General features: G+C 37.8%; 1 protein-coding gene and 2 non-coding genes across 3 annotated transcripts; all 3 read right to left on the minus strand.

Moving 5' to 3' along the window:
- Positions 1 to 123: 123 nt before the first annotated feature.
- Positions 124 to 8,046, minus strand: ABCG31 (pleiotropic drug resistance 3). Its single transcript, XM_078972442.1, has 24 exons — positions 7,573 to 8,046; positions 7,296 to 7,416; positions 6,914 to 7,002; positions 6,029 to 6,113; positions 5,786 to 5,942; positions 5,621 to 5,697; positions 5,382 to 5,526; positions 5,001 to 5,302; positions 4,622 to 4,903; positions 4,107 to 4,423; positions 3,861 to 4,021; positions 3,677 to 3,780; positions 3,399 to 3,555; positions 3,217 to 3,279; positions 2,896 to 3,011; positions 2,485 to 2,823; positions 2,121 to 2,411; positions 1,957 to 2,040; positions 1,732 to 1,865; positions 1,420 to 1,647; positions 1,168 to 1,339; positions 1,013 to 1,100; positions 748 to 914; positions 124 to 668 (listed from the first exon to the last, which is right to left on the minus strand). Exons 1-24 carry the CDS (start codon positions 7,902 to 7,904, stop codon positions 399 to 401), a joined length of 4,281 nt encoding a protein of 1,426 aa, XP_078828568.1. The 5' UTR covers positions 7,905 to 8,046; the 3' UTR covers positions 124 to 398.
- A 16,369-nt stretch (positions 8,047 to 24,415) lies between these two features.
- LOC145018886 (small nucleolar RNA Z278) lies at positions 24,416 to 24,532 on the minus strand. Its single transcript, XR_013667247.1, has one exon. It is a non-coding gene; the product is annotated as a small nucleolar RNA Z278 (small nucleolar RNA).
- An 86-nt stretch (positions 24,533 to 24,618) lies between these two features.
- LOC145018885 (small nucleolar RNA Z223) lies at positions 24,619 to 24,709 on the minus strand. Its single transcript, XR_013667246.1, has one exon. It is a non-coding gene; the product is annotated as a small nucleolar RNA Z223 (small nucleolar RNA).
- Positions 24,710 to 25,435: the final 726 nt, after the last annotated feature.

Consider the following 25,435-nt stretch of genomic DNA (forward strand, 5'->3'; position numbering starts at 1 on the left):
TTGATGAAATTTGACTTCCTTTTTTCTTTTTCAATTCTCCTAATTGTGATTATCTGAATATATATATGTAAAATTTCCCATATAATTTGGAAAGGATGTGGAGTACTCGTTTGCACCCCTTTCTACGACATATAGATGAAATATTAAACTCAAATTCTCCTGGTTTTCCTGATCTTGTCTTTGTGTGAGACATTCAAACAAGAATCAAATTTTCTTGAAGATAGCAAGATGTAGGTGCCTATCATTTCAACACCTTTACCTAATACCTGGCCAAAATTTTTGACTATTTTATCTTTTTACCTAATATCTTCACCGAAACTAATTAATTTACCTTTACCTAATATGAAGATAATCTTTACCCGTGGACAAAAATTGTGAAGTGAGTATGCGTATGAAGGTCATCTTTTTTGGAAATTAAGGAATTTAAGGGAGAGTGCGAAGATAAGAAAGAAGAGGAGGCTGAAGGCGAAAAGCATGAAGGCTGAAAGAGCAATCATGTTGGATTCTATGCCAAGTGCTTCTTTCAAATAGCCTTTCACTGTACCCTGGAAACCTCCGGGTCCTGTGATGGGTTCTTCCACGTCAGCAAGTTGAGACCCAATGAGACCTTGCAAAGTCCATGCAATTGGACATAGGTAGTAGAACCAGATCCACCACCCGGGTATTAACTACATACAAAAACCAAAGTAAATAAAAAAAGAAAAAGGGAAATAAATAAAACATTGGTATTTGGTAAAAGTTAGTTACCGGTTTTGGGACAAGAAAACCAGCAAGGAGGTTCCATAATGAGTAAAAAGCAGCAGAAACAACAGCAGCCATTTGTTGAGATGGCGCAAGACCAATAGCCAACATTCCATAGAAGGTAAAGTAAGTGAAAGTTAAAAACATGAACACAAGGTAGAGTAAAAACTTCCCTGCACCATGACCAACCACAACAATAATTCAAGCTAACACTGTAATTTGTAAATACAGTAAAAGAAGGTAAATATAGATAAGTATCAATGTATCATACCAATTGTCCTTTGAAAGTTGATCATGAAGTATGTAGTGATGCCATATAATATTGTCTGGGCCGCGATGTAGGGGATCTCCACAAGACCCTACAGTAGAAATCAACTCAAAACTCACATGTACAAAGAAAAAAAAAAGATAAACATAATTATTTACCTGTGCTATAGCATAAGGGATTGCAGAATACATTCCGGCTGCTCTCTCACGATAAAAAACTGTTCTTTCAATTGCGATCACTGGTTGTACAGATGAAGAGTTATTTACACCAAGAAACATAACAGCAGTATAAAGAGCTCCCATTACGACCATTAAGTTTTGACTGCTGTTTCTGCAGAATTAATATATTAACGATTTATTTATTTAACAAGAAATGTGATGCCAAAAACCAATCAACAGATGATATGTTACCTTTTTGACCCGACATCCCAAAATACAGAACCAACAATCAAGGCACACAGAGTTGTGAAGAACAATCTCACAGCATTGTATTCTGGGCTTCTCCAATACACAAGATTCTGCTTCCATAAGCAAGTACTGAATTGAGAGAAACCAGTTTGGGAGTATGTGGAAGAGAAGTGTAAAGGTTCAGAGCCAGGTTGTGGATTACTCGTTTCTTGAATCAAAGCTTCAATATCTCTATCAAAAGATGTTGATTAAAAATATCAAGCTTTTGTTTAGAGTAAGTACTCACAAGTCACAACACCAATTATAAAAGATTACCTATATTGCTTAGAGTTTTTATAAATCACGGAAAAGTCTTGCTCGAGTCTTTCTTCAGCAGCAGGTGTAGTCATTTCAAGCATCCAATTCGCAGGATTGTATTCACTTGGCATCGGTGTAATTCCATTTATACTCTGGAAAGGTAAAAAGAGAAAATGTAAAACCATAGAAACAATGTTCCTTTTGAAGCATAATGATGGATTTTTTTTTTTTTTTTTTTTTTACCTCAAAGTACTTGATCAAAATGTTTGACCTCTCACCTACTTTTCCACCATAAATCACACGTCCTCCTCTTTTCATAAGAAGTAGCTGTGGACGAAACATAGTGTATAAGAACAAAGTTTCCACATGACTTATAATAAAGGTCAAATTAGTAAAAAACTAAGAACCTCATCAAATGCTTCAAATATCTCAATACTGGGTTGATGAATGGTGCAAACCACTGTCCTTCCAGTATCAACTGTGTTACGTACAGTCCGCATGACAATGGCAGCAGCTCTTGCATCAAGTCCAGATGTGGGTTCATCCATGAATATGATTGAAGGGTTTGCAACAAGCTCAACTGCAATTGTTAACCTTTTTCTTTGTTCAGTTGACAATCCTGTACTCCCAGGCAAGCCTACTAAAGCATCTCTTAGATTATCAAGCTCAACTAATTTCATCACCCCTTCAACAAATTCCTGCACAATATAATTCACCAATCAGATAAGAGATTTTACATCGGGTGAGAATGGTGGAAAACTTGAAACTAACTCGTCTTTGCTTTTCATTGACATCTGGAGAAAGGCGGAGAAAAGCAGAGAACAAGAGGGATTCGATGACTGTGACTTGAGGAGAGTGTATATCATTTTGCTCTACATAACCCGAAACCCTAGCGAAAGTAGATTGCTCTTTTTGGAAGCCTGAGATACTGATTTCCCCTTCGATGTATCCACCAGTTTTCCTACCAGCAAGGACATCCAATAAGGTGGTCTTACCTGCTCCACTTGATCCCATTAGTGCAGTAAGGACACCTGGCAAAAACACTCCACTTACATCTGACAACAGTTGCAGCTTCCTTTCTGTTTCTGGTACTCCTTCCAAATTCATGTCCTGGAAAAAGTCGAGTAATTTTAAGCTAAATTAATGGTGGACACTGAATTATTCATGTTTAAGGTGTTGTACCTTTGGCATGTCAACAAAGTAATTGACATTATGAAAAGTCATTGATAAGGGCTTGAATGGGAGAGTCATGCCTTGTCTTCTAGAGCTAGTGTCAGCAGGTGGTGCCTGATTGCCAGCTGCATCACCAGTTAAGATGCAAATTGCAAATTGGAGTTTCTTTTAATATATACTCCCTCCATAATGTAAATTGCAACATCACATAGTTTATAAAAAATATTTTTAGGACAACCCAAAAAGAAAAATGTTGCATTTTTTTGGAAGGAGGGAGTATATAAGTATATAACTTTAATTTTAAAGCATGCAACTGTAAGAGTAATCAACCTGTGGAATCTGTTGAATTGTTTTCTCCGGTATCAGGTGGAACTATCTGTGCACTTTTTAGAGCTGTGATACAAATTGAAACAGTTAACCAGATTATTAAAAAAAAAAAAAAAAAAAAAAAAAAAAAAAAAAAAAAAAAAAAAAAACAGTAAGACATGGAAACACGAATAAGTGACACTTACGATTAAGATAAGCCAAACTGAGAGTCACTATGATATTGAAAGCCAAAGCATAAAGTAACAAGACACCAACTCCAAGCCAATACCAATTATCATCAGTAGGCAAATCATGGAACTGAAGAACTATGTGTCCAAGGGTAGTATTGGTACCAGTGAGGTTCTGTAAAGTGGTAGTGTTTGAATTTAATGACACCATTGTATTATCATAGAGAAGACATGCATACATACATACATACATACATACATACATACATAAGTGTTAAGTGGTGAGAGAAACGGACCTTCATCCATCTTGTGGAAGTAAATTCGTTAACAGCAATTGCACTTTGTGCGTATGAGAGAGGTGACGACCAAAAACCCCAAATCCACCATGGCTTAATCATATCTGAAAGAAGATAATTTAATTTCTAATCGCTAGTTTAACCATGAAAATTAAACTAAAAAACACTTACGCAATTTAATTACCTTTGGGCATAATAAATCCACCCAGCAAGAATACCACAAGCAGGGCAGCTGAACCGAAAGTATTGGCAATGATCACATTTCTTGCAACTGCAGCCAATGTACGAAAGAGACCTAAAGCCATCTGGTGCATTGAAAACAGAACAAACACGTAACGGAAAAACCTGAGAAGAATTCAAGTAATCAAGTCATAAGAGCATGTCAAGATTCTAATGACAGGAGTTATAAGTGGCAATAAATAGGGCATACCTTCCTACACTAGGGGAAAAGCCAACACTGTAATACACTATAGTAGACCATACAATAGCTTCAACAGCAGAGTAGGGAACACGGAGAATCCAACTAGAAACAGACCAAGCCCATGCAGGATAGAAATTATTATCCCTTTGCTTGTAAAATACGGGTAGTCGGAATATCATAAGTGGGAGCTCAGAAAATCCATTGAACATCATGTGCACGAGTGCGAAAAATAAGCAGCCAAGATATAGGCTTCCATCTGTTACATTTGTGGGGTGTAATCTTGTCCTTATGAAGAGTGTGCATGTAACAAATCCGACAAATGCAACCTGTAGGTCATGTGATAGATAAATGTCACATTTCAAAATCACACAATCAATTACAACTTATAAGCACAAGAATACCCTCTTGAGTTTGAGGGGGTGTTAGATGTTAAGACTTTGTGTAATTTCTTTACTTATAGCATACATCAAGGGATAATATTTATGTAAACACGTGAAAAATGAAAAGCAAGAGAGAGATCATGCCTGGATGGTCTTGAAAATGTAAAGAAAACTATGTCTTTTGATCAATAGAAACTCTCTTGAGAAACAAGCTTGGAAAAGCCTCCATTTTGATACGCCATACTCCTTTTTCCTCAAAGCTGACACATGACCCTTAGATTTATCAAATGGTACAGAAAGTGAAGACTCCAGAGACCTTCCATAGATGGATTTTTTGTAAGCCTCAGAAATCTTTGAAACTGGAATGTATTCATATGGTTTTGAAGAATCAGCCCAATATTGATCCTGATCTTTTCTTGATGTGACCTATTATAAAATTATACATCAGCATTCAGCAGTAAAGTTTCCTAGTAAAAAAGTGATATTCTAGAAAATTAATAATCAAATAAACATAAAAAAATACCTCTTGAAGAAAATCTGCAGTGCCTTTACGTAGGGGCTTTTGAAAACCTAATGATTCAAAGAAATCAAGCACTTGTTCTCGAGGACCTTCATATACCACATGGCCTTCTGATAATACCACTAGATCATCAAAGAGATCAAATGTTTCGGGTGCAGGCTGAAGAAGAGCCATCAAAACTGTGGCTTCCATTTGATGAACAAAATTCTTTATGCATCTCACAATTTGATACGTTGTTGAGCTATCTAGTCCAGTTGATATTTCATCCATAAAAAGGGTTTTCCTTGGACCAACCACCATCTCACCTAAAATATGCTTTACTCAAACTATTTTTTTTTTTTCACAAAAGGAGACATTTTTACGACTGAAAAGAGAGAAAAGAACCTGTAGTAACTCTCTTTCTCTGACCACCTGAAATACCCCTGAGCATATCATTTCCAACAAATGTCTCTGAACATACATCAAGACCAAGCACCTTCAACATGTAATCTGTTGAAATACTGTGTCTTTTCCCAGCAACAGAGGATGCCTGGTAATTTACATATATACAACTAAATTTCAGATAACAGTGTAGATGCGTATGGGAAGTAGTGAAAGTATACTACAATTCTGAAAATGGTAACCTTCATAAATGCATCAACTTCAGGGCTGGGGCGTATTTTATTTTCCTTTTCCAAACGAGTAAGTTCTCTCAAGTTTCCTGGATGTATAAGATATTACAAGACATAGAAATAGAAATAGAAAACATTGCCATAAAGGATCATACACGGGTTTTCAGCAAGACAAACCTGCAAACCCTTCACCTTCACATCTAGCACCAAAATCCAGAGTTTCTCGTACTGTTAGTTCTGCAATGTGGTTATCTGTTTGACTAATGTAGGCTGAAGTCCTTTGAACGCAGAACTCATGAAGTTCATGGCCATTATATGTAATCTTACCACTTTTCTGAAAACAATATAGCATGTTAAATGAAAAGGGCCACACGTTCATGTCCAAAATTATGCAATAACAGAAATTTTGTGCATGAATACCTTTAAGCTAGTATCAAGTTTTCCTGCAAGAGCTAAGAGCAATGTAGATTTCCCGGAACCAGGTGGGCCCAAAAGCAATGTCATCCTGTTCATAAGTCAAACAGAAGTTAGTAGACTTAAATGATGACACTTTCTTTTGTTAAAATGCCAACCAACTTCCTAGAGTGATGAGGTAATGTAGTGGAAAATTCAAATAACTCACATCAGTTTAAACTCTTGAGATTTGATCATTAAGCTTCTAGATAAAACAATTTACCTCTAATTTTGAAAAAGGAGAGAAACAAGAAAAAGAACTGAATAGCGCCTACCTTGCTTCAAATTTAGCACCTTTTAGTGCTACTAAATAGTATGAGCATTTAATCTTTTCTTTCCCCTTTCCTCTTGTCTTAAAAAGCAGGACAATCATATTAAGATTCAAAATGGATAAGATCACTGCTCGATTTCAAAATTTGCTACTAATACAAACATTGCTTAAATCGTACTATCCTCAAAGTAACCAGTAATTACTATGTATACAAACTCAATAAACTTTTTATCTCTATCTCTTGATTTCTATTGAACTCATATTCCTGTTACCCAAACACTTGGAACAATACGTGTTTCTGCAATTGTCCATGCATACCAATTTCCCAAGTATTAAGTGCGAGGTTTTATGTTTGATTCAATCGCCAACCAATGACATTAAACAATTCTCTGCAACAGCATTTTATAATATAAAATATGGTAGTCAAATTACTTATAAACGCTTTATGTATGTGTCATGATAAGTGCTATGATTCATGCAATAGAAAATCTCCTACCGATGCAAAATGATGAAATTCTATTTTCCACTTCAAATTTATCACGTATTAGGAGACAATGCACATATACAAATTACAATAGTACCTTCCTGGTTTTATTGAACCACTAATATCCTTCAAGATTGATAGACGATGTCTCCGTGGGTGGAAAATCCTCAAATTCGTTAAGACATGCTGCAAGCACCAGTGAAATCAAACCGAAATCAGTAAATTAGTTATATAAAAGGTAACGTCATACATGCATGTCATAAATGTATGTTAGATATAATAGAGATTTGAAGACCAAACTACTTATCCATCTTAAAAATTGTATGTGTTCTGTTGAAGAAAACACTAATAAATACATTAAACTTACAAAAGAACATACCTATGAAGATTGATAGTGAAATCTACTTAAATTTTGACGGAAAGTTAATGTTCCGAATTTGAATGGTTCGTTAAATGAATAAGACGATGGCCACACTTACCTCAATCACATCACGATAATAATTAACTAAAGTCGGCAAAGCTCTAGAGCCAATCACTACATCTGCCTCAATGTTCAGCTTCTCAAACCTAACTTCAACCTTCGGAACCTCCAATCCAACTCTTTTCAATGCAAAAATTGATAAACAAAACAAAATTAGACTCATCAATACCTCAAAAAAAATTGAAACAGTAAATTTGAATATAGAGATTTCTCCAAATTTAAACAGATTCTGAAGTGAGTAAAACTAAAAACCTAGCATCAAGTAATGCGAATACCGATCGAATCGTTCTTTGATGGCCGCGAGGAGTTTATAATTATCCTGTTCAGACGTAGCGAGAGCTTTCCTAACGATAAGAGAACGGTTGCGCCGATCAAGTTTCGTAACGTCTACCGTTTCCGTTCTCTCTTCAGAGCCATTTGATCCGGATACTGAGCGTTTCAGTAACGCGAATTTCTTCTCCTTTCTTGATGGTAGCCTCTCTATCGCCGCCCATAGAAGCTCCGTCTCGTCTCGTTGAGCCTCCTCAGCATTTGACCGCCATGAAAACATATCATGACCGCTCTCCATATCCACATCGAAGTACTCGGTGCCATCCGACGCTGCCATTGAGATCTGCCCTTCCTAATATTCCTGTTAAATGGTCTGCATGATATGATCACTGATCAACAAATCGCTCGACGCCTAACTGTGAATGGTATTGCCTTCGAGATCGTTAAATCTCTGACACACACACACACACAGAATTGGATCGTTCAGGGTTCACGAGGACGAACAGTTTCTCGGCGAGCTGATAACGCTATTCTTTAGCAGATTACAGTTGGCCCGCGAATTTTGAAGTGATGAAAAGACGAAAATATCCCCTTTTGTCTGCTATTTTTACGGCTTTTGCCCTTTTCTTCGAAAGCATTTGATATTTTAATTTTGACTATTTAGTCTATCACGTTTCATATAAAATGAAGTCAATAAATTCCAAGGTTAAACACCAACAGATATAAGATATTTATATTATTTTGACTAAATTATTAAAATCGATTCTAGTTTGGTCCAAATTACGTGTTTAATCCTTAACTATTTTTTTGCATTCGAAACATCCTTATGATATGATTTAGTTACGTTTTTCGTCTCGGAAAGACATAAAAAAACTATTTTGCCCATTTTCAGGTTTATTTATTTATTTGTTTATTAATTATTAAATCAAAAATAAATTAATGTATTAAAGAAAATGTTTATTAAGCTTGTCACCATCCCAATCGCAACCCGTTATCACTTCACATCAGACTCTCTACTCTGCCTTCTCTCTTTCCCGTTGCCTTGTCACAACTGCACCCTCTCGTCGGAAACCTCCTTCGTTGTTACCTTCGAACAACCATCCGCCACCGCAAGTCTTCACATCTTATCGTCTGAAGAATCAACCATCATTGCCATCGAACAACCTACAACCATCCACCAGTATAAAAAACTCACAACCATCCACTGCTATTAAAAAAAAAAAAAAAAAAAAAAAAAAACCCATAAACATCTACCACCAGATGTAATCTTCAAGAATCTGCCCTAGATTTGATTGCCTTTTTTCATTACCACCGGTGAGTTTTTGATTTTAAGATGAAGGTTTGATTTTACACCATCGTTGTCGTCTCTATGCACCATCGGATGTAATCATGAAGAATATTCTCTAGGTCAATCGATATGCTTTTGTAAAGATGAGGTTTTTGATTTCACACCGTCGAACATAAAATCCAAACCCTAAATTTTGTTTCCTTTTTCATCACCATCGACGACTTCACATGAAGAGTCAAAGTCCAAGCCCTAAATTGCCACCGCCATCATTGAAGAGTCAAAGCCCAAGCCCTAAATTGCCACCACCGTCATTTGAAGAGTCAATATGGGACAATCTCGTCGTTGTGCATAGATTTAATCTGTTGTTAGGTTTTAAGTTTCAACTTAGCATTTGATTTCATTTCAGGCTTCATTTTTTTTAGTTTCAAGTTAGGATTTCATATATGTATTTGATTGGTTATCAATATTTTTCTTTTTTATGGGATTTGATTTTGATTTGTGGTTTGGAATTATGTTTGGGGGTTTGATATTTTTATTTTATTTGAGCTTTGATCTGTTTTTTGTGGTAGTTAAGAGTTAATTTCAGTTTAGCTTTAGTGGAGATAGTAATGGTGACGGTGGTGTTCAATGGTAATGATGTTGGTCTATGGAAGTGACGATGATTGTGGGGTGATATATTTTAAAGTAATTTACATTAATTTATTTTCTTAATTAATAAATGATAATAAAAATATTTAAAATAAAAGATAAAGGGTAATATAGTCATTTCATATCTGTTAGGGACGAAAAACACAACAAAATGATAACATAAGGACGGTGCGAGCGTAAAAAAAATAAAGTCTAAACATGTAATTTCGACTGAACCATATGGATGAATTCAATAATTAACTCTATTATTTTACTGGGCTAGAAACTTAGTTACACTAGTAAAATGTTAATAAAATTTTATTAAAATAGTAAGATTATTTAAAATTAATATATATATATATATATATATTTATTTATTTATTTATTTGAATATCCGATATACGATATGTATGTATGTTAAGACATTTAATATAATTATAACTTCTAGAACATAATATAAATTTAAATAGAATGTAAAAAACATAAAATTAAAAGCATATAATTACATAAATGGTACCTACTGTTTATCATGATCACAAACTCAATAACATTAAACCTAAAAAGATCAAATTAAAATTGCATGAACGAAAAATATCATTCATACAAGTTTTGAAAACCAAGTAAAAAAATAGTTTTGTTACCTTTGGATAATTTTGTTTTAACGTTATATTATATTGATTTAAGCTTAAAAGTTTAACAATTTAAAAAAAATCCTGTTGTACTTTGGTTTTTATATCGGTGTTTAATATATATATATATATATATATATATATATATATATATATATATATATATATATATATATATATATATATATATATATATATATATATATATATATATATATATAATATGAAGATAATTTTATTTCATGTCAATCTTTAATAAGTTTTGATACTTATCATTTTGTGATATTTTTTAAATAAATAATATACACATATTAATTTATGGTTTTTTTAATTTTTAAAATTAAAAAGTCACATAATACTTATACTTATATATGTAAACTATCAAATGTAATAAATATTATGATAAATTGTAAATTAATATGTTTCTTGTTTCAAAGTTTAATTCCTTATTTCATAATTTTAATTATTATTTACAATTTAATATTTTATTTTTTAATTCAATCTGTATAATACACGAGTTTTACCTGCGGAAATGTGAAATGAATACATATGTGTTTTCAAGAAAACATGTTTCCTTAATATATGAATATAACATATGATGATAACTAATACATGTTTTCTTCATATATAAATATAACACGTGACGAAAGATGATGTAAAAAATATATATTTTAGGTAGGAAAACTTTATAACGTGTTATATTTATATATAAACGATACTTAAACTGTAAAAAAGTTAAATATACGTTTCATTCATAAATGAATAACGAATGTACTGTAATAAAATCTTGATATGTTTTTATTCACTTATGAATAACGATAGATGAAACTCTAAAAAAAGTAATTTTTTTATTTTATCTCAAAACTATATCAACATGGATATCTATTTATAATAAAAAAAAATTATGAATTTTGATATAATTAAAATAAATTTTCGATAAAAATAACATTCTAAAATAAATAAATAAATAAATAAAACATGTTTTTTGTGTATATTCAGGTAATGATTAACACATTTCAAGGAAACATGTTTGGTTGGAAAACACATATATATATATCTGTTACCCATTCCGCCAGTACGTCTAAGTTTTTTGCGGCAAAATAAATGTGTGACTGAGAATTATTATATCATTCTCAACCTTTTATTTTTCTCAATTGAATATATATATATATATATATATATATATATATATATATATATATATATATATATATATATATATATATATATATATACTAGCAGTATACCCGCACAAAGCGGCTGGGCGTGTAAATTCTTTCGGTGATATGTTTCCTCTACAAAAATGTTATGTTACAAAAGAAAGTACATGTCGAAGACAAAATAATCAAACTATGGTGTTATTTGGGAAATGAAGTCATTTTTTGTTCCTGGACGGTGGGTTTTATAGCAGAGGAGTGAGCAAAGAGGTATATGCGATTGGAGGGATATTTGAATCAACATACTAAATTTAAGGATATCTAAAAGGGTTCAAAATTTGAATGAATCCGAGATTTGAGGGAACCATATCAAATTGTTGAGAAATATAAGGAGATTTGATGATAAATATTTGAATTCAAAATATGGTTAAAATTTAATATTATTTTATTAATGATTACTTGTACTATCAGCTTCATCATTTGGACGTCTTAAAAAAATATTATTATTATAATCAATCTATTTTTAGAAATAGTTAGATTTCTTTTATAAGATAGTAAGGATATATATATATATATATATATATATATATATATATATATATATATATATATATATATATATATATATAATAACGTTATGATGGTGACTACCACATTGAGCTTAATAATATATTTAAGTAACAATAAGAGAAAATGATAAAATTAGCCAAATATACTAATTACTTTTTAGAAAATAACCGAAAGAATTGAAATTGCAAATTTGGCCACTGAAATCGCAGATTGGAATGATCCATTTGCGGTTTTCACATCCCATCTGCAAATGTACAAGTGGCTAAAACACAATTGTGCTTTAGCCACTTTTACATTCGCAGGTGGGGTATTTTTTAATTTTTTTTTTTTGTATATATAGGGGTTTACTAGGCTAAAATCACAGATGAGTTGTGTCCATCTGCGATTTCCTCTATCTTTCATCTGCGAATTTATGTTTTATTTTATTTTATTTTTTAATTTTAACTATAAAATCAATGGGTTTGACTACGAAATAACCTTATTATATATAAACTTTTGTAGAAAATTATTAGTTTACTTGTTATTTCTTAGGAAATTGCTTTAAAATATCTCTAAAAAATGATTGAATATTTGGTTTGTTTTGGAACTGGTGGGAGATGACAAGTTATTGAAACAAATCTGAAATACGTATGTCCACATAGAGGTATTACTTAATTCGCTTTGATATTTTCAAAGTATATTAGTTATAGTGATTTTGTATCTTTTGTGAGAAGCAAAATTGGTTTATTAGACAAATATATAATTAGTCTTCGTTTCCATCATCCTGAATTGAATTATTATATAGTCATAGTTGAATACATGGATGTTAGAATGTTGATAAATGTAATAAAATGTACTGAAGGAATGACTGTGAAAGTGTTTATGGTGGTTAATGAAGGAGATGAGGTTAATAAGGCTGGTTAGAGTGGAAATCAGTCGATTGGTAATTTATGCAACTATAAAGGGAGCAACAATCTGATAGGTACTTTCAATACTCCTAGTGTACCTCAATTTCATAGTGTTGCTGAAAATGTTAATGTTAGTTATTCACCTATTCACTATGTGGATCCTAAGAATTACAAGTATGTTGGTGATGATGATGTTGGTACATGATATTTGCATTTTTAGCCATGTTTTTAGTTTAGATTTCTATTATTTGTTAGCTAATTATGTGCAAATTATGGATAAAAGGTACTTAATAGTGTTTAAATTGTATTTTTAGTCCAAAAGATATGCTCGGGAGCGAAAGGGAGCAGGATTAGCATTCGGGAGCTCGGAAATGGATGAAAAAAGAAAAAGAGTCAAAAACAAGAGGGACTCGGTGAGTCAATACCCCGACTCGACGAGTCGGATCGAATTTTCTCGAAGCCATAAAAGTCCTTGCCTTACACGGATTTTTAATGAGGGACTCGCCGAGTTGATACCTGGATTCGACGAGTTAACTCTGTTTTCAAAAAATCTATAAATATAAGATGAACTGCCGAATTGAGGCTGGCGGGGGAAAATCCTTGGAGGTTAAGTTGCGATTGAAGTCACTGTTGGAACCCTAGACACTCGAAGATCGAGCCTAAGCATTCGACTTTGAGAATATTGAAGGCAATTCAAGTGTATTTTTACTTAAACCTTTGATTGTGTAACACCCCAAAGTTTGGAAAGCCAAGAAAAGAAAGAAAAACTCAAGTTTAAGGGGAGACTCGGCGAGTCCATGGAGGGACTCGGCGAGTCCGAGCGGGATCCGGGTTGTGGTGTAAGCGACCGACTCGGCGAGTCGCCCAAGGAGACTCGACGAGTTGGGTCTGAGCGAGGAAAAACCCTAAATCCGGGATTTGGAGCCTATTTAAGCGTCTCATTCTCTTTCCTAGGGTTCCTTTACTGCCTCTCTACCCCAGAACACCAAACCCTAGCTACCATATCCATTTTTGAGCTGGATCTTGCCTTGTAGAGTGCACCAAAGCTTGGAGAAGGAAGAAAAGCCTTGGAGGTGCAAGAAGGGATTGTAGATCCGAGATTGAGAAGACATTTCAGACCAGTTGGAGGTAATAAGCTGTTGCTTGGACTCCCTTTTGCACCTAGATCTATTCTTATATGTGAGTTTTGGTCATTGTTGGTATGATATGTAACCAATCCGAGTTGGAGGTTCAGAACTGAGGTTGCTACCTCAGATCCATGGTTGTTTTGGTCTTGAATCCCCTAAAGTATCAGCCTTTGGTATGTTGAAGAAGTATGTTTGCCATAAACCCTAGTTTAGGGTGTTTTGAGCCTAGATCTCTTAATCTACACGTAAAGTTTGCCACTTTACGTGGGGGATAGTCCCTAGAAGTATGGATCTATGAGTTGGAAACTCTGTTTGGCTCGAAAAGCCACTGCATGGATGGAGGACTGGATAGAATCGGCGAGTCCCTCGAGTGGACTCCGCGAGTAGCTTGAAGATGAGGAGGAACTCGACGAGGAGGATGAACAACTCGTCGAGTTGGATGAAGTTAGGCATGGACTCGGCAAGTTGGATGAGCAACTCGACGAGTTGGTTGAAGATTGTCTAGGACTCAGCGAGTCAGATCGCGAAACCCTAAACCCTTCGAGTTAGGGCTCGAATCAGTGAGTCGAGTGGTGACTCAGCGAGTTGGACAGGACAGGACTTGGAACTAGTTGGACTCAGCGAGTCATGGACTGACTCGGCGAGTCGAGTCGCGAATAAGAAAGACCCAGAGCATATGAACTCGGCGAGTCAGTAGGTAGACTCGGCGAGTAGGGTTGACCCGGAAGTTTGACTTTGACCAGGATTTTGACCTTGACCAGAATTGACCTAGTGACCTTTGGAGGTCAGTTGGACTAAGTGTTATATTGATATTGGTAGCTCGAGGAGCTAGTGGAGCAGCAGTCGAAGTCAGAGGTCAGGTAGCAGTCAAAAGGATTAGCAGCAGCAGTTCAGCAGCATCAGGTGAGTTTCCTTCCAGTAGGGACGGATCTAAGGCCACAATACCGGCCCGTTCAGTTAGCAGTAGTTTCCAGACTTCGATCCGATGCAGTAGTTAGTATGTTTGATGCCTTCATGGCTCAGACAGGATTATGTGTTATGTGTTATGTGTTATGTGTTTCGGGCTACGGCCCGATGTAGTATGCAGTATATGTGTTCATGCTAGTTGATATGTTATGCTATGCTATGTTCAGTTAGCTTCCGGACTTCGGTCCGATGTAGGGGGCAAGGCCCCAGTTAGTCCGGACTTCGGTTCGATGCAGGGGACAAGGTCCCAGTCAGTTTCCGGACTTCGGTCCGATTTAGGGGGCAAGGCCCCAGTTAGTCCGAACTTCAGTCCGATGCAGGGGACAAGGTCCCAGTCAGTTTCCGGACTTCGGTCCGATGTAGGGGGTAAGACCCCAGTTAGTCCGGACATCGGTCCGATGCAGTGGGCAAGGCCCAGTATGTGCTTTATATGTTATTGCATGGTATGTGTTAGATTGGGGGAGCTCACTAAGCTTTGTGCTTACGGTTTTCAGTTTTGGTTTCAGGTACTCAGTTTTCAAAAAAGGAGCTCGGGAAGATTGCAGTGCACACACCATAGTCAAATAGCCTGGGAATGTTTGACTCTGATAATGATATTATGTTTTGAATTAATAATCGAGAATTTATGTTATGACTTATGATATAGTTTTTCTAAATATGATTCTAATAATGTTTTTAAATAAATTTTTGGGTTGTATTTTTGGGTCGTTTCAAGTTGGTATCAGAGCCTTGGTTTGAGGGATTTGGACATGCTCTCGAGCGTGTCTGGACTCAAACTGAGGGATTGGTATAAAGATTTTCAAAAAAATGAAAAGTCGGTTTTGTAAAAAGAGAGTTTTGAGAAAGAAAACGGTTTTAGAAAAGAAAGAAGAATTCATAAGGAAGGAACTTTGAAAAGAAAAAAAGGTGTGGTGCATGCAATCAGCCGAGCTCAAGTAAGTACTCCCAATTTACCCATACAAGTTATGTTATGATTATCATTATCAACTTCAGTTTCAGTTCAGTTTCAGTTTCAGTTTCAGCTCCAGTAGAACAGCATGCTAGAATAGGACTAAAGATCTAGGATGATGCCTTATGTGCCTGTTTTATGTGTTTGAGCTTGATAAGAATTGCATGCTAGTATTGAGTAGACAGTAGTAGGATAGCCTGTGTAGGTTATGCCTGATAGCATGAGCTTAGCATTGTATGCTAGTGCAGTTTCTTGTTATGAGAATTGTTTTGCCTGAGTATGTTTCCTTTATCCGAATGCTGCTTGATTTGTGCTTTGTGGGACTCTGAGTGATGGGAGTTAGCCATTAGGTGAATACGTCACATCACATGTGATCAGGGTTGGATTTGGCCCTACTGCGCAGCTCTCATCTGAGTCCAACCATTGTAGGGACGAGACTTTTACCCGAAGGATTATCCGAGCCTCATTACATGTGATGGTATTCAGGTGGTGGCTAATTGGCATTACAAGGAGGCCTTCAGCAGCTGAGGACTGTTTGGGTAGAGTCAGAGGTTCCCTAGGGCAAGCCTAGGATGAGAGTAGCAGAGATCAGTAGAAGAGTAAAGGGGACTTGGTGGAGTTGAGGTAACTCTTGAGGAAAGTACGGGTAGATGTGGAAGGTGGTAGGGGCCCATACTACAGAAAGCAGAGGATCCGTACTCGATTCAAGAGGGGCCGAGGCAAAACCAAGGAACTAGTAGAGTGTGTGAAAGATCCCTCAGCGGTAGTGTGTAAATTGATCAGGAATTGTTATATTTTCAGCATGGTGACGTTGCACGAGATATCAGTTGGCAGTTCTGGTGCAGGGGAGGGGTCTGGCTCGGGCTTTAGAGCCGGGCAGCTTGATGATCAGATGAGGGATTTCATTTCCGCGGAGATTATGGGCAACATCATTGATCAGACTCCAGTGATCTTCGGTTCAGTTAGAGAGGCCATTGTGGAGCTCATGGACAGTCATCTTGAGGCCTTTAAGGCCGGGATGGTTTTAGGACAGATTGGGGCTCGTCTAGGTCCCGAATCTTATGGAGTTCAGGGATCCAACAGGGAGGGAGATCCCATTTCTAGTTCCTGCCATCGGGGGGCAGGGGTGAGTGGGGCATTCTGTCTCCAAGAGAGACCTTTGCATGATTGGATAGTTGAGGAAGTTTCACGAGCCATTCGTGAGGATCTGCCCGACATGGTTGTGAGGACCACTGATAGATTGATAGCGAGGCTCCAGGATCAGACAGTTGCTGTTCAGTCGGCAGGCGTTGCCGTTGGGATAACGCAGGAGCGAGAGCCGGGCAGGGGGTCGGAAAGGAAGAGGAAAATGGATGAGACTCAGGTAGCCACAGGTTCGGGTAAGAGGCCCAAGGGTTCGGAATTGAGGACGAGGAACTACCAGAGCCGCAGTCGATGCGGGAAGTGCGGAAGGACGCACATGGGTGTGTGCAGGCGTAGGAGTGGTGGCGATGCCGGATGTTTCAAGTGCGGCCAGATTGGCCATTTTAGCAGGGATTGCATTATTACCATCGCCCAGGGACTTGATCGGATATGTTTCCATTGCAGTCAGAGGGGCCACAAGAAGGCCCACTGTCCGAGTTTGTATTCAGCAGGGCAGGCGCCAGCTCCTACCCTTGGGACTTCAAGTACCGTCAGTGGTTGTTGAGGCCGGGCAAGGGTGCCTACGGCTCGGAGCCGAGTTTCTCTGGTAGATTTCAGCAGGGATTCGAGCAGCACTAAGTAATGGAGGTATGTAACTTTGTTTTTTTTTTTTTTTTTCTGTCAGCTTATGTTATGATTATATTGTTATGGTTCTGCATCAATTGTGGTATAAGTGTTGTGTTATGGAGTGGCTTGCTTGTGATTATGTTATATGCCATTTGCATACCTCGGATAATTGGTTAGTAGTTAGGGGATGTGCTCTTATGGAGAAGGTTTTGGAGGATGCAGTAACTGTAGCATGGTTGGGAGAGATTTGGTTTGTTTCGCTAGTTCGGAGTGGTTAGTGTTTGGGATGGATTGGTTAAATTCCTACCTGGCGGGCTTGGGTTCCCCAGTAGATGTTTTGGAATGGTAGTAAAGGTCAGGATCTCTTTTGAATGTGAAGCAGCAAGGGGTAAGCAGGATCGAAGTGGGGGAGAACCCTCCGGGTATACATGGATAAGAGTCACGTAGACCCAGAATGAGTGCGCGGCCTCTGAGAAGAAGTGGTAGTAGCACAGTGATGGATGGATTGAGAAGTTCAGAATTGGGAGTTCGAGAACTTTTCCCAGCAGTTAGTTCATGTAATGGAGAGGGTTAGAAGCTGGTTGGGAATCCAGGATTTGAGGACCACCTGTAAAGGCTCAAGTGAGTCGGAATGAGGATCCGGAGAAACGGTTAGCAGGAGATGTCTTCGTATTAGTAGCCAGTGGCAGAGCCAGCATGCAGGGTTATGTGGATTCAGGAGTTGGGAATTTGGAAACTTCCCAACAATAGCTTCTTATATCTGGATTAGTAGGCGGTTGTTTCGGGAACCAAGCTGAAGAGTTCCTCAACAAAGCGCTGAGCATTCAAGGATATAGGATGTCGAGGATGATGCAGTAATTCAAAGACTGAGAGCTGGTTTTGAGAAATCAGGATGAGGATTCACGAGCGGGACTAGGGATAGTCAGGATGTCCTCGGGATAGTAGTAGTAGTGTTGTAAGTCTGCGGGGGTAGTCGTAGCATTCACTAGCAGTCAGATAGTAGTAGAGTGTTGTAAGTCTGCGGGGGTAGCCGTAGCATTCACTAGTAGTCAGATAGTAGTAGTAGTGTTGTAAGTCTGCGGGGGGTAGCCGTAGCGTTCATTAGCAGCCAGATAGTATTTGAGAGTTGTGAGTCCGCGGGTGTAGCCGTGGCTTTTATCAGATTGGTAGCAGCATGAGCGCGTTGTTGAACGCGGGAACTTAGTAATTCCCACCCGTTCGGGTGCAGCAGTGGGAATATGGGAATCCACGGGTTAGATTCGGATTTCCCAAATGGTTCAGTTATGGCTAAATCAACAAATTTTGGCTATAGATCGTCACATCAGTTATGAGATCAGAGTAGCAGTGGACCGTTGGGGTTCGGGTATGTTAAGGGCTACCGTCAGTCTGGGAACCATCATGTTGTTAGCCATGGAATGGATGATGTCAGGATGTGATGTATGGACCCGATCGGTTGGATCGGAAGGTTATTAGAGCCACAACGACAGGATAACTAGTGGAAACTAGTTCCAGAGAAAGATTTCGTTCAGAAGTCGTGGAAGCGACTAAGTGAGGAGTCCCTAATTCCGCGTTTGAGTCGGAATTCAGTGTTTCAGTCAGTTTAGTGTCTCAGGCAGTTTAGAGTTTCAGGCATGATCAATATTAGTATTTGCGTTGTAATGCAAGTACTGGTGGTATAGTTGGTTGATTTGGAAATGGCAAGTCTCTCTCAGCAGGATCAGTTGAGCCTTCGGCCGAGTATAAGTGATATGTAAGGATAGCTAGGCAGGTAGCTTTTCTTCAGGATGAAAGGTTCGAGTTAGTAGGAGTTGAGTAATCAGGGATAGATAAGCAAGCTGGTTCTAGCAACATCGATTCAGTATGGATGGCAGAATGGATAGAACAGTTATAGACAGTCGAGGTATCTTCCGGAGTCGCTGGGAGCGGCTAGGAGATTGCGATGGAGTGTAGTGACCGGTGGGAGTTCGGTAACTCAGATATTGGCAGAATAGTTGAACAAGGGTAGTCTCAGTGCATCCAGTAGGCAGATGAGAGGCAACAGGATTTTCAGTCGGAGGAAGTAACGTTGAGGAAATTATGGAAAAGAAAAGGATTCAGTATGTACCAACGGTAGTGATCGACATTGTGAATGGCTGGAGTGAAGGACAAAGAGGGTGTTAGATTTCCCAGGCAAAGAGTTGGAGGCAGTTTGCAGGCAGTTGGTCATAGCAAACTTCGAGGACGAAGTTTAGTTTAAGTGGGGTAGAGTTGTAACACCCCAAAGTTTGGAAAGCCAAGAAAAGAAAGAAAAACCTCAAGTTTAAGGGGAGACTCGGCGAGTCCATGGAGGGACTCGGTGAGTCCGAGCGGGATCCGGGTTGTGGTGTAAGCGACCGACTCGGCGAGTCGCCCAAGGAGACTCGACGAGTTGGGTCTGAGCGAGGAAAAACCCTAAATCCGGGATTTGGAGCCTATTTAAGCGTCTCATTCTCTTTCCTAGGGTTCCTTTATTGCCTCTCTACCCCAGAACACCAAACCCTAGCTGCCATATCCGATTTTGAGCTGGATCTTGCCTTGTAGAGTGCACTAAAGCTTGGAGAAGGAAGAAAAGCCTTGGAGGTGCAAGAAGGGATTGTAGATCCGAGATTGAAAAGACATTTCAGACCAGTTGGAGGTAATAAGTTGTTGCTTGGACTCCCTTTTGCACCTAGATCTATTCTTATATGTGAGTTTTGGTCATTGTTGGTATGATATGTAACCAATCCGAGTTGGAGGTTCAGATCTGAGGTTGCTACCTCAGATCCATGGTTGTTTTGGTCTTGAATCCCCTAAAGTATCAGCCCTTGGTATGTTGAAGAAGTATGTTTGCCATAAACCCTAGTTTAGGGTGTTTTGAGCCTAGATCTCTTAATCTACACGTAAAGTTTGCCACTTTACGTGGGGGATAGTCCCTAGAAGTATGGATCTATGAGTTGGAAACTCTGTTTGGCTCAAAAAGCCACTGCATGGATGGAGGACTGGATAGACTCAGCGAGTCCTTCGAGTGGACTCGGCGAGTAGCTTGAAGATGAGGAGGAACTCGACGAGGAGGATGAACAACTCGTCGAGTCGGATGAAGTTAGGCATGGACTCGGCGAGTTGGATGAGCAACTCGACAAATTGGTTGAAGATTATCTAGGACTCGGCGAGTCTGTTCTTGGACTCGGCGAGTCAGATCGCGAAACCCTAAACCCTTCGAGTTAGGGCTCGAATCAGTGAGTCGAGTGGTGACTCAGCGAGTTGGACAGGACAGGACTTGGAAGTAGTTGGACTCGGCGAGTCGAGTCGCGAATAAGAAAGACCCAGAGCATATGAACTCGGCGAGTCAGTAGGTAGACTCGGCGAGTAGGGTTGACCCGGAAGTTTGACTTTGACCAGGATTTTGACCTTGACCAGAATTGACCTAGTGACCTTTGGAGGTCAGTTGGACTAAGTGTTATATAGATATTGGTAGCTCGAGGAGCTAGTGGAGCAGCAGTCGAAGTCAGAGGTCAGGTAGCAGTCAAAAGGATTAGTAGCAGCAGTTCAGCAGCATCAGGTGAGTTTCCTTCCAGTAGGGACGGGTCTAAGGCCACAATGCCGGCCCGTTCAGTTAGCAGTAGTTTCCAGACTTCGATCCGATGCAGTAGTTAGTATGTTTGATGCCTTCGTGGCTCAGACAGGATTATGTGTTATGTGTTATGTGTTATGTGTTCCGGGCTACGGCCCGATGTAGTATGCAGTATATGTGTTCATGCTAGTTGATATGTTATGCTATGCTATGTTCAGTTAGCTTCCGGACTTCGGTCCGATGTAGGGGGCAAGGCCCCAGTTAGTCCGGACTTCGGTTCGATGCAGGGGACAAGGTCCCAGTCAGTTTCAGGACTTCGGTCCGATGTAGGGGGCAAGGCCCCAGTTAGTCCGGACTTCGGTCCAGTGCAGGGGACAAGGTCCCAGTCAGTTTCCGGACTTCGGTCCGATGTAGGGGGCAAGGCCCCAGTTAGTCCGGACATCGGTCCGATGCAGTGGGCAAGGCCCAGTATGTGCTTTATATGTTATTGCATGGTATGTGTTAGATTGGGGGAGCTCACTAAGCTTCGTGCTTACGGTTTTCAGTTTTGGTTTCAGGTACTCAGTTTTCAAAAAAGGAGCTCGGGAAGATTGCAGTGCACACACCATAGTCAGATAGCCTGGGAATGTTTGACTCTGATAATGATATTATGTTTTGAATTAATAATCGAGAATTTATGTTATGACTTATGATATAGTTTTTCTAAATATGATTCTAGTAATGTTTTTAAAGAAATTTTTGGGTTGTATTTTTGGGTCGTATCAGATTGAATCATGTTTAAACTTCTAAATTTCGTTTTTGAGTTTATTGTTACTGCAATTATGAACTAAAATCCTTATCTTCTGTTTAGGGTAGATGATTTTGTGAATATGGTTTGATTTTTATGGTTAGGATTACTTTGATTTGGTGTTATTGTTTTGCTAAGCGTGTTAAAAAACCTTATGTGTTAATTACAACTATTTTCAGTTAATTAACTAGCATATTAGGTTGCATGAATATATCTTAATTGTTAATATCATATGATCTATGTGAAAACATTGTTATATGCCTAGGAATAGCAAACGTGAAACTAGGGTTAACTAGGAAATAGATAAATTAATATGTGAGCTTGTATGATGAACCATCAACTAGAGGTTAATTGAAAGACTAATTTAATTAACCATTACAAGTCTTACTTAACCCGAACTAAATAACTGGCCATTGCTTGAATTAATTTGTTTTCTAAGTATTAGGAAATTCAATTTAATATATACTCTAAGAACCACTTTTTCTTGCGCTTTCTTCATGATTTCTCCGAGCAAATCTTGAAGCTAAATTGCTTGACATGTGGTCGTCGTAGCTGCCATGAACTCAGCCTCGGAAAATAATAAAGAACGGTATCTTGCTTATGTGAACACCATGTAAATGGAGATGACCTGTAGTAGAAAATGTGATCGGTTGTTCTTTTTCCGTCATCCGGATCAACATTGTGACTATTATCACTATAACCAATGAGTAAGTTTTTTCCCATCCTCTCGTACTTGATTTTGTATCCTGTTGTTCCTCATAAGTACCTTAGTATGTGTTTGATTGCACCTCCATGCGATTCTCTTGGACTTTGCATGTATTAGCTAAAAACTCCAACCGCATATGCCATATCGGGTATTGTTTGCAAGAGATATCTAAGACATCCCACCACCTTTTGATATTGTGTCGGGTCGATTTCTGGTTCATCTTTGGCCTTTGACAATTTATTTCCCGGTTCCATTGTAATGTGGGTCGGATTGCAATCATGTAAACCGACTTCTTTTAAAATGCGTTGAGCATATGCTTCTTGGTTTATAGTAATCCCCGTTTCTTCTTGCTTAACTTCAATGTCAAGCTAATAAGTCAATCTTCCAAGATCCGACATCTCGAAGTTCTTGGACATCTCTAATTTGAACCCCTTGATCATGCTCAAATTTGTACATGTGACAAATAAATCATCAACATAAATTGCTAAAATTAGCAAGTTAGACCATTCACTTTTCTTGTACACCGACGGTTCTTTCATGCACTATTGAAATTTCATACTTTTCAAAATTTCGTCAAGCTTCGTGTTCCATGCTTAAGGTGGTTATCTTAGACCATATAGTGCTTTTGTAAGGCGATATACTTTATGCTCATTGCCATTCTTTATATAGCCTTCCGGTTGCGATAGGTAAATGGTTTCTTTCAACTCTCCATGTAAGAATGATGTTTTAACATCTAAGTGGTGCACCCATGAGTAGCAGCTAAGGCTATAAGAAATCGAATGGTTTCAATTTGAGCTACTGGAGCAAATACTTTTTGAAAGTCAATATCAGGTTGTTGCACGTAACCTTTAGCAACCAACATTGCCTTGTATTTATTAATGGTGCCATATGCATTTTTATTTAATTTGAACACCCACTTGAGTCCAACTGGCTTCACCCCCATAGGCTTGTTCACGGGAATCCAAGTATTATTTTTGTTTATCAAATTAATTTCCGCATCCATGGCTTTGGCCCACTTTGGTTCTTTCTTCGCTTCTTCAACCGGCAGGGGTGGCTCAACTAGTTTGGGGGCTCTGAGTAAACCAAAAAATTGGGGCCCGTTGGATTTTACTCTACATAATGTTATAAACCCTCTTCTTTTATCCGGGCTTGAGACCCTTAGGACTTTACTCTACACAATGAGTCAGTGACACTTGATTTCTTGACAACCTTGAGAATATAAGATAATGGAAAACTCAAATTTGTTCCAAGTTCCAACCCCGAGTCTCTGAAAGTGAAAAAATTTAGTCCAATCCAACTAGAATCATTAGAATACACATGACAGGGCATGAATCAATGTATGGAATATAAGCATGAATCAATATATGGAACGAAAGCATCAGAAATATATAGAACTTGCATCATCCAAAGATAGCATAATCAGCCAGACATACATGAATAGAAACAAGCAACCAAAACAACTAGGTAGAAATACTCTAAATGAAGACCCAATGATAGTACTGAACGGTCTCTTGTTTTTGAATTTTTCATCTTCAACTTTGTATGGGTATCGTGTCCATGTCCAACTTTAAAAAATAATATGTAAAACTCCATCTGATGCATAAAAACATGTATTCATCATTTGCTTTCAACATTATACCATAAAGCAACAACCACCTAAAGATAAAACAAAGCAATACAATACTATAAACCAAAACAACATACATGTCTCATAAACTTTGAGTAAAGTCATAAATAAAAATAATAATAAACAAAAATACACAACATCTTATATATTTGGATTATTTTCCTTTGTAGATTCAAAAACTACAGCCTAAGTATTTGAAAAGAAAAGCTCAACCTCAACGAAATCCAACAATATCATCTGAAACACAATTTCAACCAAGTGGTTCTCCCTGTAAAACAAGGTATTGGATCCACCGTATCTCATAAATTTGGATTACTTCATCATTGGTATATTGATAATCTAAGTAATCAAAAAAAAAATCCCACGAATCTTACAAAGTTAATTTGGAAAGCAAAATTTTGGAAGTTTAATTACCAGAAGCTTAGAGTAAATTATAGCTATATCTATCATGAATTTTCTAAAGCAAAACTGGCTTCAAGCTATGTATTAATCATCACTACAAATTTTTTTGCAAAGCCCTAACTTTGACCAACCAAAAGAATCAAGATTGAAGGAGAAGCATAGAAGGAAGAAGAACACTCGAATAGAAGGTTGTGTTTTTGTGGAAATCGAATCATCGCTCTGGAATTGTTGATTGTGTGCGTAGCAATAAATTTTTATAGCTCTATTTATGGACTAAATAGCTTCAAATATGGGCCCCTTGGAAATTGGGGCCCTAAGCCCTTCTTTAGTTTGGGAAAGGGTAAGGTCGACCCTGTCAACCGATATCGGCTCGTCATTGGTTGTAAGAAGAAGTTCTTCGAGATTATCAAGATCAATATCATAATCTTGAAATTGTCTTGGTGGTACTTTTGTTCTCGAGGGTCTTTGATTTGCAGCTACTTGTTGAACATTATTATTTACCGGACTTGGTTGTTCATTATCTTGTACTTCCGCTTCGTCTCCAATCTCATGATCCAATTCAATCAGTTCTATTGGATCATTGTTTACATCATTTCCTTGATTGTTGTTCGTCTCGCCTTCTGGGTAGTCCCATGGTATTATGAATGAGTCTGATTCTTCACTGTTGGTTCTTGATTCTTTAATCCAATATCACCCTTTGGTTTCATCAAAAATAACGTCTCGACTCACGATTATTTTTTGTGTTACCGGGTTAAATAACCGATAAGCTTTCGTACCCGGTGCGGAACCAACATGCACTAGTGGTCTTGATCTTGAATCCAACTTCTTT

Source organism: Lactuca saligna, chromosome 9, assembly GCF_052625555.1.
Source record: "Lactuca saligna cultivar CGN05327 chromosome 9, ASM5262555v1, whole genome shotgun sequence".
Lineage (NCBI taxonomy): Eukaryota > Viridiplantae > Streptophyta > Magnoliopsida > Asterales > Asteraceae > Lactuca > Lactuca saligna.